Consider the following 13,870-nt stretch of genomic DNA (forward strand, 5'->3'; position numbering starts at 1 on the left):
ATGGGGTAATTTGTGGGGTTCCTATACTGTCCTGGCATTTTAGGGGCCCTAAACCGTGAGGAGTAGTCTTGAAACGAAATTTCTCAAAATGACCTGTGAAATCCTAAAGGTACTCATTGAACTTTGGGCCCCTTAGCGCAGTTAGGGTGCAAAAAAGTGCCACACATGTGGTATCGCCGTACTCAGGAGAAGCAGTATATTTGTGTTTTGGGGTGTATTTTTCCACATACCCATGCTGAGTGGGAGAAACATCTCTATAAATAGACAATTGTGTGAAAAAAAAAATAAAACAATTGTCATTTACGGAGATATTTCTCCCACCCAGCATGGGTATGTGTAAAAATACACCCCAAAACACATTATACTACTTCTCCGGAGTACGGCAATACCACATGTGTGGCACTTTTTTGCAGCCTAACTGCGCTAAGGGGCCCAAAGTCCAATGAGCATCTTTAGGCTTTACAGGGGTGCTTACAATTAGGCACCCCCCAAAATGCCAGGACAGTGAACACACCCCACAAATTACCCCATTTTGGAAAGTAGACACTTCAAGGTATTCAGAGAGGAGCATAGTGAGTCCGTGGCAGATTTAATTTTTTTTTGTCGCAAGTTAGAAGAAATGGAAACTTTTTTTTTTCCCCACAAAGTGTCATTTTCCGCTAACTTGTGACAAAAAATAAAATCTTCTATGAACTCACCATGCCTCTCACTGAATACTTTGGGATGTCTTCTTTCCAAAATGGGGTCATTTGGGGGGTATTTGTACTATCCTGGAATTTTAGCCCCTCATGAAACCTGACAGGTGCGCAGAAAAGTCAGAGATGCTTGAAAATGGGAAAATTCACTTTTGGCACCATAGTTTGTAAACGCTATAACTTTTACCCAATCCAATAAATATACACTCAATGTTGTTTTTTTTAATCAAAGACATGTAGCAGAATAACTTGCGCGCTCAAATGTATAGGAAATTTTACTTTATTTGAAAACAGCAAGTTAAAAAAGTCATTTTTTTTGCCAAAATTCATGTCTTTTTTGATGAATATAATAAAAACTAAAACTCGCAGCAGCAATCAAATAGCAGCAAAAGAAAGCTGTATTAGTGACAAGAAAAGGAGGTAAAATTCCTTTAGGTGGTAGGTTGTATGACCGAGCAATAAACCGTGAAAGCTGCAGTGGTCTGAATGGAGAAAAAGGCTCTGGTCCTTAAGGGGTGAAAAGACTGTGGTCCTCAAGTGGTTAAAGAATTACACTTATATACAAATAATATTTCATTTGAAGCAGGGGCTTAAACTTAAATCATTTGATGCTGAATGATCAGACTGCAGCAGCTGGGAATGCATGGCCTACAAAAGTATGTTGATCAGGCGTCATGAGAACATTTAAGCCAGTAACCAAAGGACAATTTCATGAAAAACAGAAGCCCTGAACAGGTGTCCTGAGCGCATTTCATTTTTCTTATTTGTGTGCTCCTTGAAAGCAACTTAATGAATATTTCAAGATGTTATTTCCCAGCGTGAACAACAATGGCTACAGCATCTTTTCAAGGTTTTCCCCATATAGAATAAAATTACATGCCTGTAGTACGCTTAAATTATTTGTTTTGTTTTCCCATAAGAAATGCAGGAGGGCATTTTCAATGCTGCTATCCTGGAGCGCCTCATAACATATTTATAATAGGGAATCATTCAGGCGTTTTGTGAGGACATCACTTTTTGTCTTTCGCACAATACCAAACAGACTAGTTACTTTCATTATCTATTCAAGAATGTGTTCAGCTACAAATATTAATTATTAAGCAAGCTTTCAATGTTCACATGTTCCTAACTCCACTGTGCTCCCAGAATTCCTTCAGAAATGTAGGATCTGGGATTTGGTCATTTAAGTTTTAGCATAATGTATAATCACTACAGTCAAACAATTATGCTTGCTTTAAATGTTTTTAGTAAATAATAAAAGTGTCATTGCACCTTTCCTACTTCTCCACAACTACCTCCTGTGGGTGATATGGGTTAGAGGGAGGAGTTTTGTGTCTCAGACTGCTGCTCACTCTAGCCAAGCAACAAAGTATCTGACATTAGCATAAAAAGTAAAAACTGCAAAACTACCCAGCCATCCATACGCTGTGGGCCGCCAATCTATTGCAGTGTCTGATTGTCTGAAATATTTTGGTCCACTGTAATTTTGATAGAATTTGGCTGTTAAATCGTTAGAAATTATGATTGATGCTGTTTGCTGTGCTATAGATTTCTGTCAGATTAAACAGTGCGATAAAAGGCATAGGCCCACACTTAGCTAGTGACGAGCAGGAAGTACGTGACTGGGATTCCCGTCGGTTCACGCATGCGCACTGCACTCCTGTCGGGCACTGTGCCTGTGTCAGCCATTGACTTACATTACTGCATAATCCGTGTGGTAGACACAGGTCATGTGGTAATGCGCTGCACACTTACCATTGGCATTACAGTGTAAGTCTCCATAGACTTCCATGGCCCATGCAGTGAGGAAGAGTACTGCGGTGCAACAGTGTGTCAGTGTGCAAGGCGCCTAAAGCAAACCTGTGCATTATATTGGGAGAAGAAATACATACTTACCTCGATAGAGAGAAGCCTCTGGAAGATCTCCAGAGGCTTCCCTCTGTCCTCCTCCACCAGGCCCTGCTGAGACTCCCAAAGCTCGTGGTGGGGTGTGGGTGTCTGGGCATCCTCTAGAAGAAAGGCACAGGGGACAAAAACGGGAGCCTAATAGTGCAATATGTTGAAATCAAAGGTGATTATGAAAAAAATACTACAATACTACTCACAAAGGTGGGTTGCAGGGGGGCAACCGACCACAGGAAGGAGGTGGAGACAATAAACCGAACTCCACCCGGGGTGGTCACCATGGACCTGGGAGTGGTCGCTCTCCTTGAAGAAGAAAGGGGACAGGCTTCCGACGTGGTACAGACCGCGTGTGTCCTGTCTCCATCCCGCAGACTGGGACAGTGTGAGGCTCCTTATGCTGAACTTTCAGATTAGTTTGCCACCGTCATTGGCCTGAGGAAGCGGGCTCAGACCCGTGAAACGCGTTGCCTGTGCTACTACTAATAAAATCTTTTGCCATTACAAGGATTTTTCCTTACTGAGGTAAGCTACCTCAATTTCCTTTCAATTTTAAACTGTTTTTAAACGATTTTACAACACCAGGGCGCCTCTTTAACCTTATTGTGCATCCCAAAGCTCGTGGCCATGTTACCAAGCGCAGCCATACTGCACAGGACTGCTCGTGTCTGCACGATAGCACAGAGCTGCCTCCTGGCAAAAAAGAGAGCCCATTTAGCTCCATGCTTTTGCGTAGGCACGAGCCGTCCGTGCACTGCGGCCGAGCTCCATTGAAAAGCCTGGGCTTCGGGAGTCCCAGCACTGGAATTGCATGGGGGAAAGAAACAATGGAAGCCTCCGCATTATCCAGAGGCTTCCATCTACCTAGGCAAGTACCTTTTTGGGCAATTTTTTCACTGCAGGAACACTTTAATAAAAGGAAGAGAAAGAGAAGAAAGATCCCTGTTAAATAATCCTTTCCTTTTATATTAAAGTGTTGCCTACTATTTATCAAACTTACTAAGTAAAGAATTGTTGGAACACCATGCTCCTGCTGTACGAATACAAGATCAGCTCTTTTGTTTGCTTTTGAGCAAACCTTGTATTTTTACAGGAACCATGGGAATAAAATCCTTTACTGGTTGTCTGTTTTCTGCTTACAAAGATGTTGCTAGCTGCTTTCATGATTATTTAACATCTCAGCACCTCCATCTGTGAAAAAAGCATGTTCCCTGTTCCATGACATGCCTCTGTGTCCTCTCTGTGCCGTTCTCTGACATCCCTTCCCCCCGTCCCGTGGTCATCTTCCTCAAAATCTACTGGCAGCAGCTTGTTCGCAATCTATGAAGGGAAGGGGCATCCTTTCCAGCAAAGGCAATGCTGCAACACGCTCTCTCAAGTGTTAGGAATGCCCCTTCCCTGCCTCTCCATGCCCCTGCACAGAACCCTCCCTTACCCTCCACTCTGGAACTCTCGAGGGAGAAGCACATAGCGGAGTTTGCAGTGTTGCTGCTTTTTTTTTTTTTTTAAACAAAACTATTGGATAAAACAAAATGGTAGCAGCAGTAAGGGGCTCTAACTGATCCAGCAATATGTTGTTTAGTACTCAGCTGGCTTGGGTTTGCTTTAAAGAGAAACTCCGACCAAGAATTAAACTTTATCCCAATCAGTAGCTGATACCCCTTTTTACATGAGAAATCTATTCCTTTTCAGGGGGCGCTGTATGGCTGATATTGTGGTGAAACCCCTCCCACAAAGAAATTCTGAGTACGTACTCTTGGCAGTTTCTGGTCTGTGAACCCTGTTGCATTGTGGGAAAAAGCTGTTTACAGCTGTTTCCAACTGCCAAAACAGCAAGCAGCAGCTACATCATTTGCCAGCAGTAAAAATGTCACCAAATGTCAGAATATAAATCAGGGATTTAAAATATTTTACAATGGGCAAACACAGACTAAATCATTTATACATAATTATTGTATAAATGAAGCACCTTTTTTATTACATTATTTTTACTGGAGTTCCTCTTTAAGCTGAAATAGAAACCAAAGTAATGACCCTTTGAACTTTTCTGCACTAAAACCTTGTTTGTGCTTTTCATGACAAATAACAGGCTTTTAGCTTCTTTTTACTTTTCAGGAAACAGACTGAAATGACAAGCTGTTGATAAGCTCTTTTGTACAGATAACAACAAGTTTTGTTTTCAACTCTGGCTGTACTGGAAAACAGAAAGGGAGTTCAAATAATTTCTTAGTAGGGCTACTACATGTGTATACATTTATCTCATGTCACCTCAGGTACATCTTAAATACATTTGTGGCATCAATACTGTCTGAGTACATTCTTATAGAATTGTTTATGTATTTAATGCAAATTTCTACAATAGGCCTATGTTCTGAGAGATGAAATAAAGCCAGTCAAAACTGGCAGCAATTACACCTCGTTGGCCAAATTCCAAACTGCAGCAGAATCCGCATCAAGTCAGAGCATTTTTCAATGCATTGCGCCTGCAGTAGAAACATGCGATTGTGAGTCTCTGGGGATAATTGCTTAAATATTCTCTGTGAATCAATGCAGAAAAACATCCATGCTGTACTAATATGTAAATAAATGTGACAGTGCTTTCTCTACACAGAAGAGAGAGAATATATATTTATATTATATATAATTAAGCTACTCTGTCTTATTACATCTGTGTCCCTCTGCTCAAGGTTGGCACTTTTTGATATGTGACAAAACAAATGAAAGCAGAAGTGAATAGTAAAAAAACAAAGTGCTTCACTTACCTGGGGCTTCTGCCATCCCCTTGCAGCCTTCCTGTCCCACACTGGTTCTCCACGATCCTTCGTTCTCCCGCCGCCAGCTAGTTTCTTTACCGTCGTACTGTCGACTTATAAGTCGAAGGCAGCTGCGCTTCCCGAGCCACACGTATCTTTCTTCGCATTCCAGCCTGCAATAGCATCCTGCGTCCAGGACGCTATTGTGGGTGGGAACGCAAAAAAAGATACAAGTTGCCCTTGGCGCACAGGCGCAGTTGCTGCGTCGACGGTAACGAAACTAGCTGTCAGCGGGAGAACAGAGGATAGTGGAGGACTGGCTGCAAGGGGCTGGCAGAAGCCCCAGGTAAGTGAAACCCTTTGTTTTTGCCAGTTCCACTTTAATCTCTCCCACTTAATTTTCTAGTACTGTCATTGTCAGAACTCAAAGACGTGTAAAGTTGTGGGAGATGAAACCGGAGAATCCATAGTGTTTATCATTTTTATACGCAACCCAAAATATTACTATGGCATTGTACGGAGACCTATTGATATACTGCTCCACACAGACAGGTGTCTGAATTATAGTTTGCAGCACAAACATTTTTACTTAAATGGTTGTTTTTTCATATCCTCCTCTCACCTGACTTTGGCATGCTACCAACAGTGCTGTTTTTCCAGAATTTCTGCATATCTCAGAAATATTTATAGCGCTAGCATTCAACAGACATCCTGGTAGTTAGAAAACTTTAACGGCCTGTCTCCGTACATGTAAAAACAAAACACAGCATTTTAATTTGCGTGATCACTGACGTGGTTGGCGCTTTATAAATAAATAATAATAATTTAAGTGCGATTAGTAATTTGCTGAATGGGTCTTGCAAGTGCACAGAAAACCACATAGCAAACAGCACAGAAAAATCTATATTTTCTTCTGTGCGGCTTGCAGGTCCTAGTGAAAACCCTACGATGCTACAAATGGGGAGATGATGCAATTCAGGCATCAGTAGAACCCACACCATCAGACTCTGAAATATGATTTCAGTACTCATATGCTTTGTGATCTAATTTAAAAAAAACAACAGGATTTTAAGCTTCAGACGCCTTACTTTACAAAGGAAGCTAACATTTAAGCAATTCTGCTTCATTCAATTGCAAAACAAAATAAATAGCATTTGAACTTTACAGCCCTGTTTTGTTGTTATCAACAAGGTTTCCTCAGCCAAAAAGAAGTGTTTTGGCTTCTGTTTACTTTTCAGGTGAGGTGGGGCTGAATTTGACTGCATTTCAGCTACCTCATTTGAACGCATTGTTTTTTAACTCTTGCAATGTAAACAAAAACTAAGTCTAAGTTATTAGTAGTACTAATACACTATTTTTTTCTCCTCGCATGTATGCAGAAGATTTTAAAACTGCGTGATACAAAAATGTGTTTTAAATAACTGGTCTGTTGTCAGATTTCTTAGAAAGCTTGCTTGACCGTTCCAATGACTAGGCAGGTACACGCTTGTCTGTAAACATCAGAGACAAGAGAATAAGTAAGCCTTGCCTAGGGAAAAATTATATTTAGCGTTGAGACAGACAGAACAAGCCCACTTAGGGTTAATTCAGTCTCATATCACAGCACAACTAGCAAAACAAACGGTTTTAACCCCTTGCGTACAGTAGCAGTTTCTGGCGCCTTAAAAGGACCACTCCAGTGAAAAAAGTAAGCAGTTAAAATCTGTTAGAACCGACAGGTTTTGAACTAGTCCATCTCTTCATCAGAATTTTCAATTTTGCCAAATACAACGGGAGTTGTACCCGGAATTGTTTCTAGCACATACAGGGTCGGTGATGGTACAGTAAACATACAGATGGATACAGTAAAAAAAAAATAAAAAAAAATACAAGTACAGTTAAACCAGAATATGCATAAGTAGGCATTAGGCTCCCTGCACATTTGATTTGCGAATTCCAATTTTCCTTGAATGCTATCAACAGAAAAACGCTGAAAAAACGCAGCATGCAGTAACGATTGAAAATCGGAATCGCATGTAACAAACAAAAATCGGAATCGCATGCAGTGTGCAGGGAGCCTCACACATCACATAAGACATAGCTGACAGGGACAAGAGGGGGCATTCTCAGGGTTTCCTTTGTTTTCAGAAGCATTTCCTGAACAGCAGTTTAACCACTTGCCGACCGCCCACTCATAACGCGCGTCGGCAAAGTGGTAGCTGCAGGACCAGCGACGCACATCTGCGTCGCCGGCTGCATGCTAATTAATCAGGAAACAGCCGCTCGCACGAGCGGCTGTTTCCTGTCAATTCACGGCGGGGGGGGGGGGGGGGGGGGGGGGGGCTCCGTGAATAGCCTGCGGGCTGCCGATCGCGGCTCGCAGGCTAAATGTAAACACAAGCGGAAATAATCTGCTTTGTTTACATTTTTACAACGCTGCTAACAGTAGCAGCGTTGTACTAGATCAGCGATCCCCGGCCAATCAGCGGCCAGGGATCGCTGTCACATGACAGGCAGGAGCCTGTTAGAGGCTGCACAGGACAGATCCGTTCCTGTGCAGCCTCCGATCTCCGGGGCAGGGAGGGAGAAGAGGGAGAGGGGGAATCCTGCCGTGGAGGGGGCTTTGAGGTGCCCCCCCCCCCCCCACATGGATGCAGGAGCGATCAGACCCCCCCAGCACATCATCCCCCTAGTGGGGAAAAAAGGGGGGCGATCTGGTCGCTCTGCCTGTTATCTGATCTGTGCTGGGGGCTGTAGAGCCCACCCAGCACACATCTTAAAAATCAGCGCTGGTCCTTAAAGGGGGGGGGGGGGGGGTAAAGGCTGAGTCCTGAAGTGGTTAAAGTGAACCTCCGGACGAAAAATCTACTCAGCAGAATTGAAAGGCTTGGTGTTTCTTTAACAGTTTCACAGCATCAGAACTTTGTTTTTCTTACCAAAGCATCATTTTTAACTGCATTTTTATCTAAGCTCCACCCATCAAAGAAAACTGCCCAGGCTTTTTTTCCCGGATGCTGTGCAAATCATGATGGGATTTCCTATGTTGTTATTCACGTTCCCTAGCAACTGGGAGGGGTGATCAGCACACAAGACAGTTGGAACTGTGTCTCATGCTCCCTGTCACCTCCTTTCAACCAAAAAGATGGCTGCCCTCATGAAATCAAACATTTGCCTGTTCTTTTAAAACAGGGTGGGTAGGCTGAAGTTCCTCTTTAACTGCCAAGATACCAGCCTCCCCACTCACTTGCACATGATTTTGGCAATTGCAACTGCCATTCAAAAAATGCTTTTGAAAAAAAAAAAAAAAAAAAAAAACCTGGAGATTTCCCTATGAGGGGATTGACTAGCCCAAAACCTGTTGGTTTTGTCAGATTTTAACTGCTTATTTATTTTGCTGGAGCGCCGACCAATGAATCGTTGCACATACCCGCCACTCTCACCGCTCACGCTGTTCTCCCATCTCCGCAGGCCCCTCTCTCTGCCGTTGCAATGGCAGCAGAGTTCTGTGCACCGGTCAGGAGCCAATGAAAGCGGTCCATCAATGTGAGCCAATGTGATTAGCTCACAGTGATCACACAGTCAGGAGCCAATGAAATCGGCTTCTGACAGTTTCACAGAGCTCTACCGTTGTATAGATGGCAGGGCAAATGAACTGCGGTGGGTGCAAAGAGGCAAGATTGGCGGTAGTGCGCGGCAGGCTAGTTGAAATCTATGCCATCAGAGCCACGCAGCCACTTGCAGGACGTAGATTTCATCTAACGTGGTCCGGAAGGAGTTGAGCAATCTTTCAGAGAAAATTAAATGCAAGCAAAAAAGGATTTAAAAATAACTGAAATACCTGGCATTATTTAAGGTTATTTTTAGTTAACCCATTCACACTCCCTCACTGGGAATTAATGCTCTCTCAACTATGTTCCTCTTCTAGGAGAGGGCCAGTTAAAGTGATGCTCTATGAGCACATGTGTGAAACCACCTAGACTTCCTACCAACCTGAACTCCAAAACTTCTGCTGAAAGCCCATCAGAGGGTATCCTGATAAGGAATATCTCAGACTGGCTGGAGATCATGTGACTAGAGACAATATGTAAACCATGCAGTGTCACAAATGCATCTGCTTCTTTCAGCTCAACTGATGAACAATGAAAGGTAGCCGAGAGCAGCGAAAATAATCAAATATATTTCAAAAAGTTCATAAATAAGAATCATGGTGTTTTATTTACAATAGTGTAATGCATTTGTCTGTAATCTAGGCATATTGTCAGACTTTGTAAGTGATCCCATATTTTGTGGAACACAAATATGTCAGGAATCCCAGAAATCTTGACAAACAGGAGAGTAAGTTGCATCTGCTCAGTAAATGCACCTTCTCTTTATAGCTGAAACTGAAGAAAATAGCTTTTAACCATTTCTCACCATAACCTTTTTTTTTAAATATTCATTCTTAAAATATGGTATACCTCCAAACACAATATCCTTGACCAAAATAATGGGCAAGGACCTCTTCTCAGACTTACCATATTTTGTTTGCCTTAAAAAAGTAGTTGGGACAACCCAACAGAGGGGCTTATAGAGCTGTTTGGTCATCCTCTGACCCCTTAAACTTATTTACCTTTGTGGAGATAATCTGTTCACCCCCAATGAAGAGACCAGACCATAAGGTTACCTTCATCAATTACCATCCACCTACAGACATGTGGAGGAGCCCCGAAGTGTTGTCCCTTAACAATTTTGTTATTTGGGGGAGGAGGGGGAAGTGTCCTTTTTTTACTCCCCCTCACAAGATATCCCTCCAATATTAAAAGTCCTGTTAGTCGGGTTGATTTGGGGGTGAGACCACGTCAGTTGGTAAGTATCAGGGGGTGGGGGCCTTATGCTCACTGGTTTGAAATCTGCATTGCTTAATCAAGACATGTTCCCACTGAATCCCCTCAGATTTTAGGGTCTACAAACGGTGCAGTTGTTTTGCAGGCTTTTAGACCCTAAAAGCGGGTGGTGCTGTAAACCTGTACTCGCTGTTAATGACAAATGGAGATCTCAACCGAGGGATGCAGAGCCTCCAAGGATAGGAAGGAGAATGGCTGCCGGCGTCTGGATCCCGGGGAGGTGAGTTAAAATGCCCGCTGCGCATTGCACTTTGCACAGACCTCCCAGGGGCTACCACGAGTCAGGCTCGGGATAACTGCTCCTGGCTTGTTTTTTCCACCCTGAGCCTGACTCGGGATAACTGCTAACGAGGTTAATGCATCTGCATGCATTCCTCAAAACATAGGCAGTTTGTGTTCTGTAGGATCGTGCACTTTCCAATGAGAACACATATGGTATTAATGGTCCCACTACCAGGTGTGTGAGGGATTTTCTCTCCTTATGCAAACATTTTGTTTGGATGCCCTTAAAGTCAATGGGAAAGTAAAACAAAAAAAACAAAAAACAAAAAAACAAAAAAAACACCATACAGGCATGGGGAGCTCAGCATTAGATATGAGCTCTGCAGTTTGGAACCCACATTTAAATTTGCGGCTGTAGCAGGAGAATTTACTCACCATGTCACCACCAATAGCCATCGTACTGCAGGTTGCACTCCATCTCTCCAATGCTTCCTCCTTTAATCCCAGGAAGGAGGACATGGAACCAGGAGCGCATTGGCTGTAGGCAGCAGAAAGGGGGAGTTTAACCCCCCTCATGGCATTAACATTACAGGCTCTGCTCGCTCAGAATGGGGATTCAAAACTGCGGAGCTCATACTTACTTGACATGCATTTTCCCCATCTATTCACCATTTTTTCTTACATTTCAGAAACAAAAAAAGAAAAGATAAGTGTACATGTTCTTAACACTTGCATGCTAGAATTTGCCAGGTCAGTAAAATTGATAAAAAAAACTTAATATTATATCCATGGATATAAAACAAAAACGCATACTGGAAAGCTTTACTGATTATTGTTTTCCTTCCGAAATAAAAATGTTTGAAACTAAGATAATTCATATGTGTTGCATTTTTCTGTGTGCATCAGCGTTCTTGAGGATGTGCTGTAAAACGTGGATTACTACCTCTGGGAAGTCAGTGGAATGAATTGTGGCTCCTGAGGTTCAGAGAGTCACGATAGTCATGGCCCTCTATAAATTGTGGAGGTACTGCAGGTTGAGGAGGATGTGATCCATTTCACTGGGGTATACCATAGGCCTGCATTTTGTAATCCCATAGCTCCCAACTGTCCCTCTTTTGGAGTGAGTCCCTTTTTGGGAGCCCTGTCCCTCTGTCCCTCCTCATTTGTCCCTCTTTCAGGACTTTGTCCCTCTTTCTATATACGGTAAATATATATATATTTCTCTACTAAAAAATGAGTTTGACTCTAAACTTTATTCCCATTGTTTAAATTGATATATTTCTTATTTTAAGATGTTAATATGAAGGAAAATGAACCAGTATAGAAAGAACCAGTGTGGTTTAAATTATAAAACAACATATTTTTCTTATGAAATCTTTATTGTATGTGTGACTAGGGGAGTGACGGGCGTGATCAGGGGTGTGGCAGGGGCGTGGCTTAAGTGTCCCTCTTTCTCATCTCAAAAAGTTGGGAGGTATGTAATCCTAACAGGTTTAGTAAATCATGAACAGGATGTATTACAGCAGGAGAACAAACATGACAGCCAGGGAGGTAGTATTTTTTAATACACAATGTTCTTGTCCTCACTACAGGTTTCCTTTTATGGGTATTAGAATAGCTATCTTTTACCTTAAACAGTCTGTAATAATGAACCGGCACATCCTCCAGCACACTGGACTCTCGTATGAAGTGCAACACGGCTTCCTTCACAGACATCCCTTGTAGCTCCTTGTGCATTTCAGGAGCATTTTTCAAGATATAGTCACTTCCTCTTTTTGCAATTATCTATGAAAAATATTAAACAGAAGAAATATGGTTTAGCACTTACTGAAAAAATCTCTCCCTTATAATAAATAGCAAAATCAATGAGGTCAAGGACATTAAAATGTTGAGGTACATCTAGCGATTTTGGTGGCCGATCCACCAAGAGACAGATCTCTCTGATCGAGTGGGACCAGAGAGAGATCTACTAGTCATCATAAATTGCAGGCCGATTCCCGGTCGATTTTAATTTTGGGTTTATAAGCTAAAATCTAAGTTTCTATTGTCGGGGTTCAATGATGACTCTCGATTTGGTGCCATTCACTCAATCCGGTTATATAATTATTATTGAATCGGATGAAAAATTGGTGCCACCACCAAGAGCATGCCGGATTGACGATGCAACCAATTTTGGTCGCCGATTTTTGCCCTCTAAACCTAGGTGCGTATTCTAATGTATATCAGAGACGTTATTAAGTTATTATTGTGTTTGCTCTGCAATACATGCACTTCCAGGTTAACAGAGAGCTGTGTGTTGTAACGCATATTAGTTAATATTGTGCAGTTTTAGCTTTAGCATCAAGATAACTGAAGTCTATTTCATACTATCTTTTCTTTTTTTCCTGCCAATGCTGAAACACATTAGAACTGACAGACTGTGTTAAACAATGGGCTTGTTCACATCTTATGTGTTTTTCCATTTGTAGGGAAAGAAAAAAAACTAGGAAGTGTTTTCTTCTCCTGCACACATGGTTTTTGTTCACATAATGTATGGTTAACGGGTAAAAATGGATGTGGAAAAAAGCGTACATACAGTATGTGCATAATGGCAGGGAAAAGCGCACAAAAACACAAATGGTGTTTATCGAGTGATCGACGCCTTATTAACGGCATAAATATGCGCAGAAACTAAGCTTACAAATGCCTATACAGTAGTAAGCGTATGTCAAATCACATTAAAAAACACAAACGTGTAAAAGATGTACCGGTAGTAATGTGTTGTGTACTATGATACATGCTTTGTTTGTATATTGTGTCTGCATTTGGCTGAGAGCTTTGCTCTTCTCATTTTCCTTGTCCGCTGCTCTGCTGTCTAACGCTGTAGGTTAACTTGACCAGGATGAGTCTCACAACTTTGTGAGTAAAGGGAGTAGCCTGTGTACGTGATTATGCATGTGTGTGATTATTTAATTAACTTATTCACCATCAGCAGTGAAATACTAATTAATTTATGTTAATTTTTTTTATTACATTTATATATGGTTGGGTGACTGAAGTTGAAATCTGGAATGGTAAAAAAAAGGCTGCAAAGTTTTCTCCCTCAGAACTTCTATGGTCTGCTGATCTGTGTGAACGTGTTTTGCTGATGGCCAGGCACTGTTGAAATTAGGTGATAAATGGGGTGGCATTTAGAAGCGTTTACACAAAGCTTGAGGAGATGAGAGTCCAGAATGGGGCTTTAAATGGACCCGAAGCAAGAATGATGGAATCTGCTATATTAATTTCCTTTTAAATACCAGTTGCCTGGCAGCCGTGCTGGTCTATTTGGCTGCAGTAGTATCTAAATCACATCGGAAAGCAGTATGCAGCTTTGACAACATTTTAGAAACCCCTCATCTTCTGCAGGCTTGTTCAGGGTCTTTGGCTCTATGGCTTTTAAAAGTATTTGAAGCAC

At 42.0% G+C, this 13,870-nt stretch overlaps 2 protein-coding genes across 2 annotated transcripts in view; one reads left to right on the forward strand and one right to left on the reverse strand.

Moving 5' to 3' along the window:
• The window catches only part of KIF25 (kinesin family member 25), a 207,949-nt gene extending 198,621 nt beyond the window's left edge, over positions 1-9,328 (forward strand). The window contains exon 14 of the mRNA XM_068231811.1: positions 9,255-9,328. Coding sequence (XP_068087912.1) covers positions 9,255-9,274 — 20 coding nt within the window. The 3' untranslated portion in view covers positions 9,275-9,328. The remainder of the gene's footprint in view (positions 1-9,254) is intronic.
• Positions 1-13,870, reverse strand: part of FRMD1 (FERM domain containing 1) — a 109,414-nt gene that overhangs the window by 45,924 nt on the left and 49,620 nt on the right. Inside the window, exon 7 of the mRNA XM_068231806.1 lies at positions 12,064-12,219. Within this exon, the coding sequence (XP_068087907.1) occupies positions 12,064-12,219 (156 nt within the window). The remainder of the gene's footprint in view (positions 1-12,063; positions 12,220-13,870) is intronic.

Source organism: Hyperolius riggenbachi, chromosome 4 (genome assembly GCF_040937935.1).
Source record: "Hyperolius riggenbachi isolate aHypRig1 chromosome 4, aHypRig1.pri, whole genome shotgun sequence".
Taxonomy (NCBI): domain Eukaryota; kingdom Metazoa; phylum Chordata; class Amphibia; order Anura; family Hyperoliidae; genus Hyperolius; species Hyperolius riggenbachi.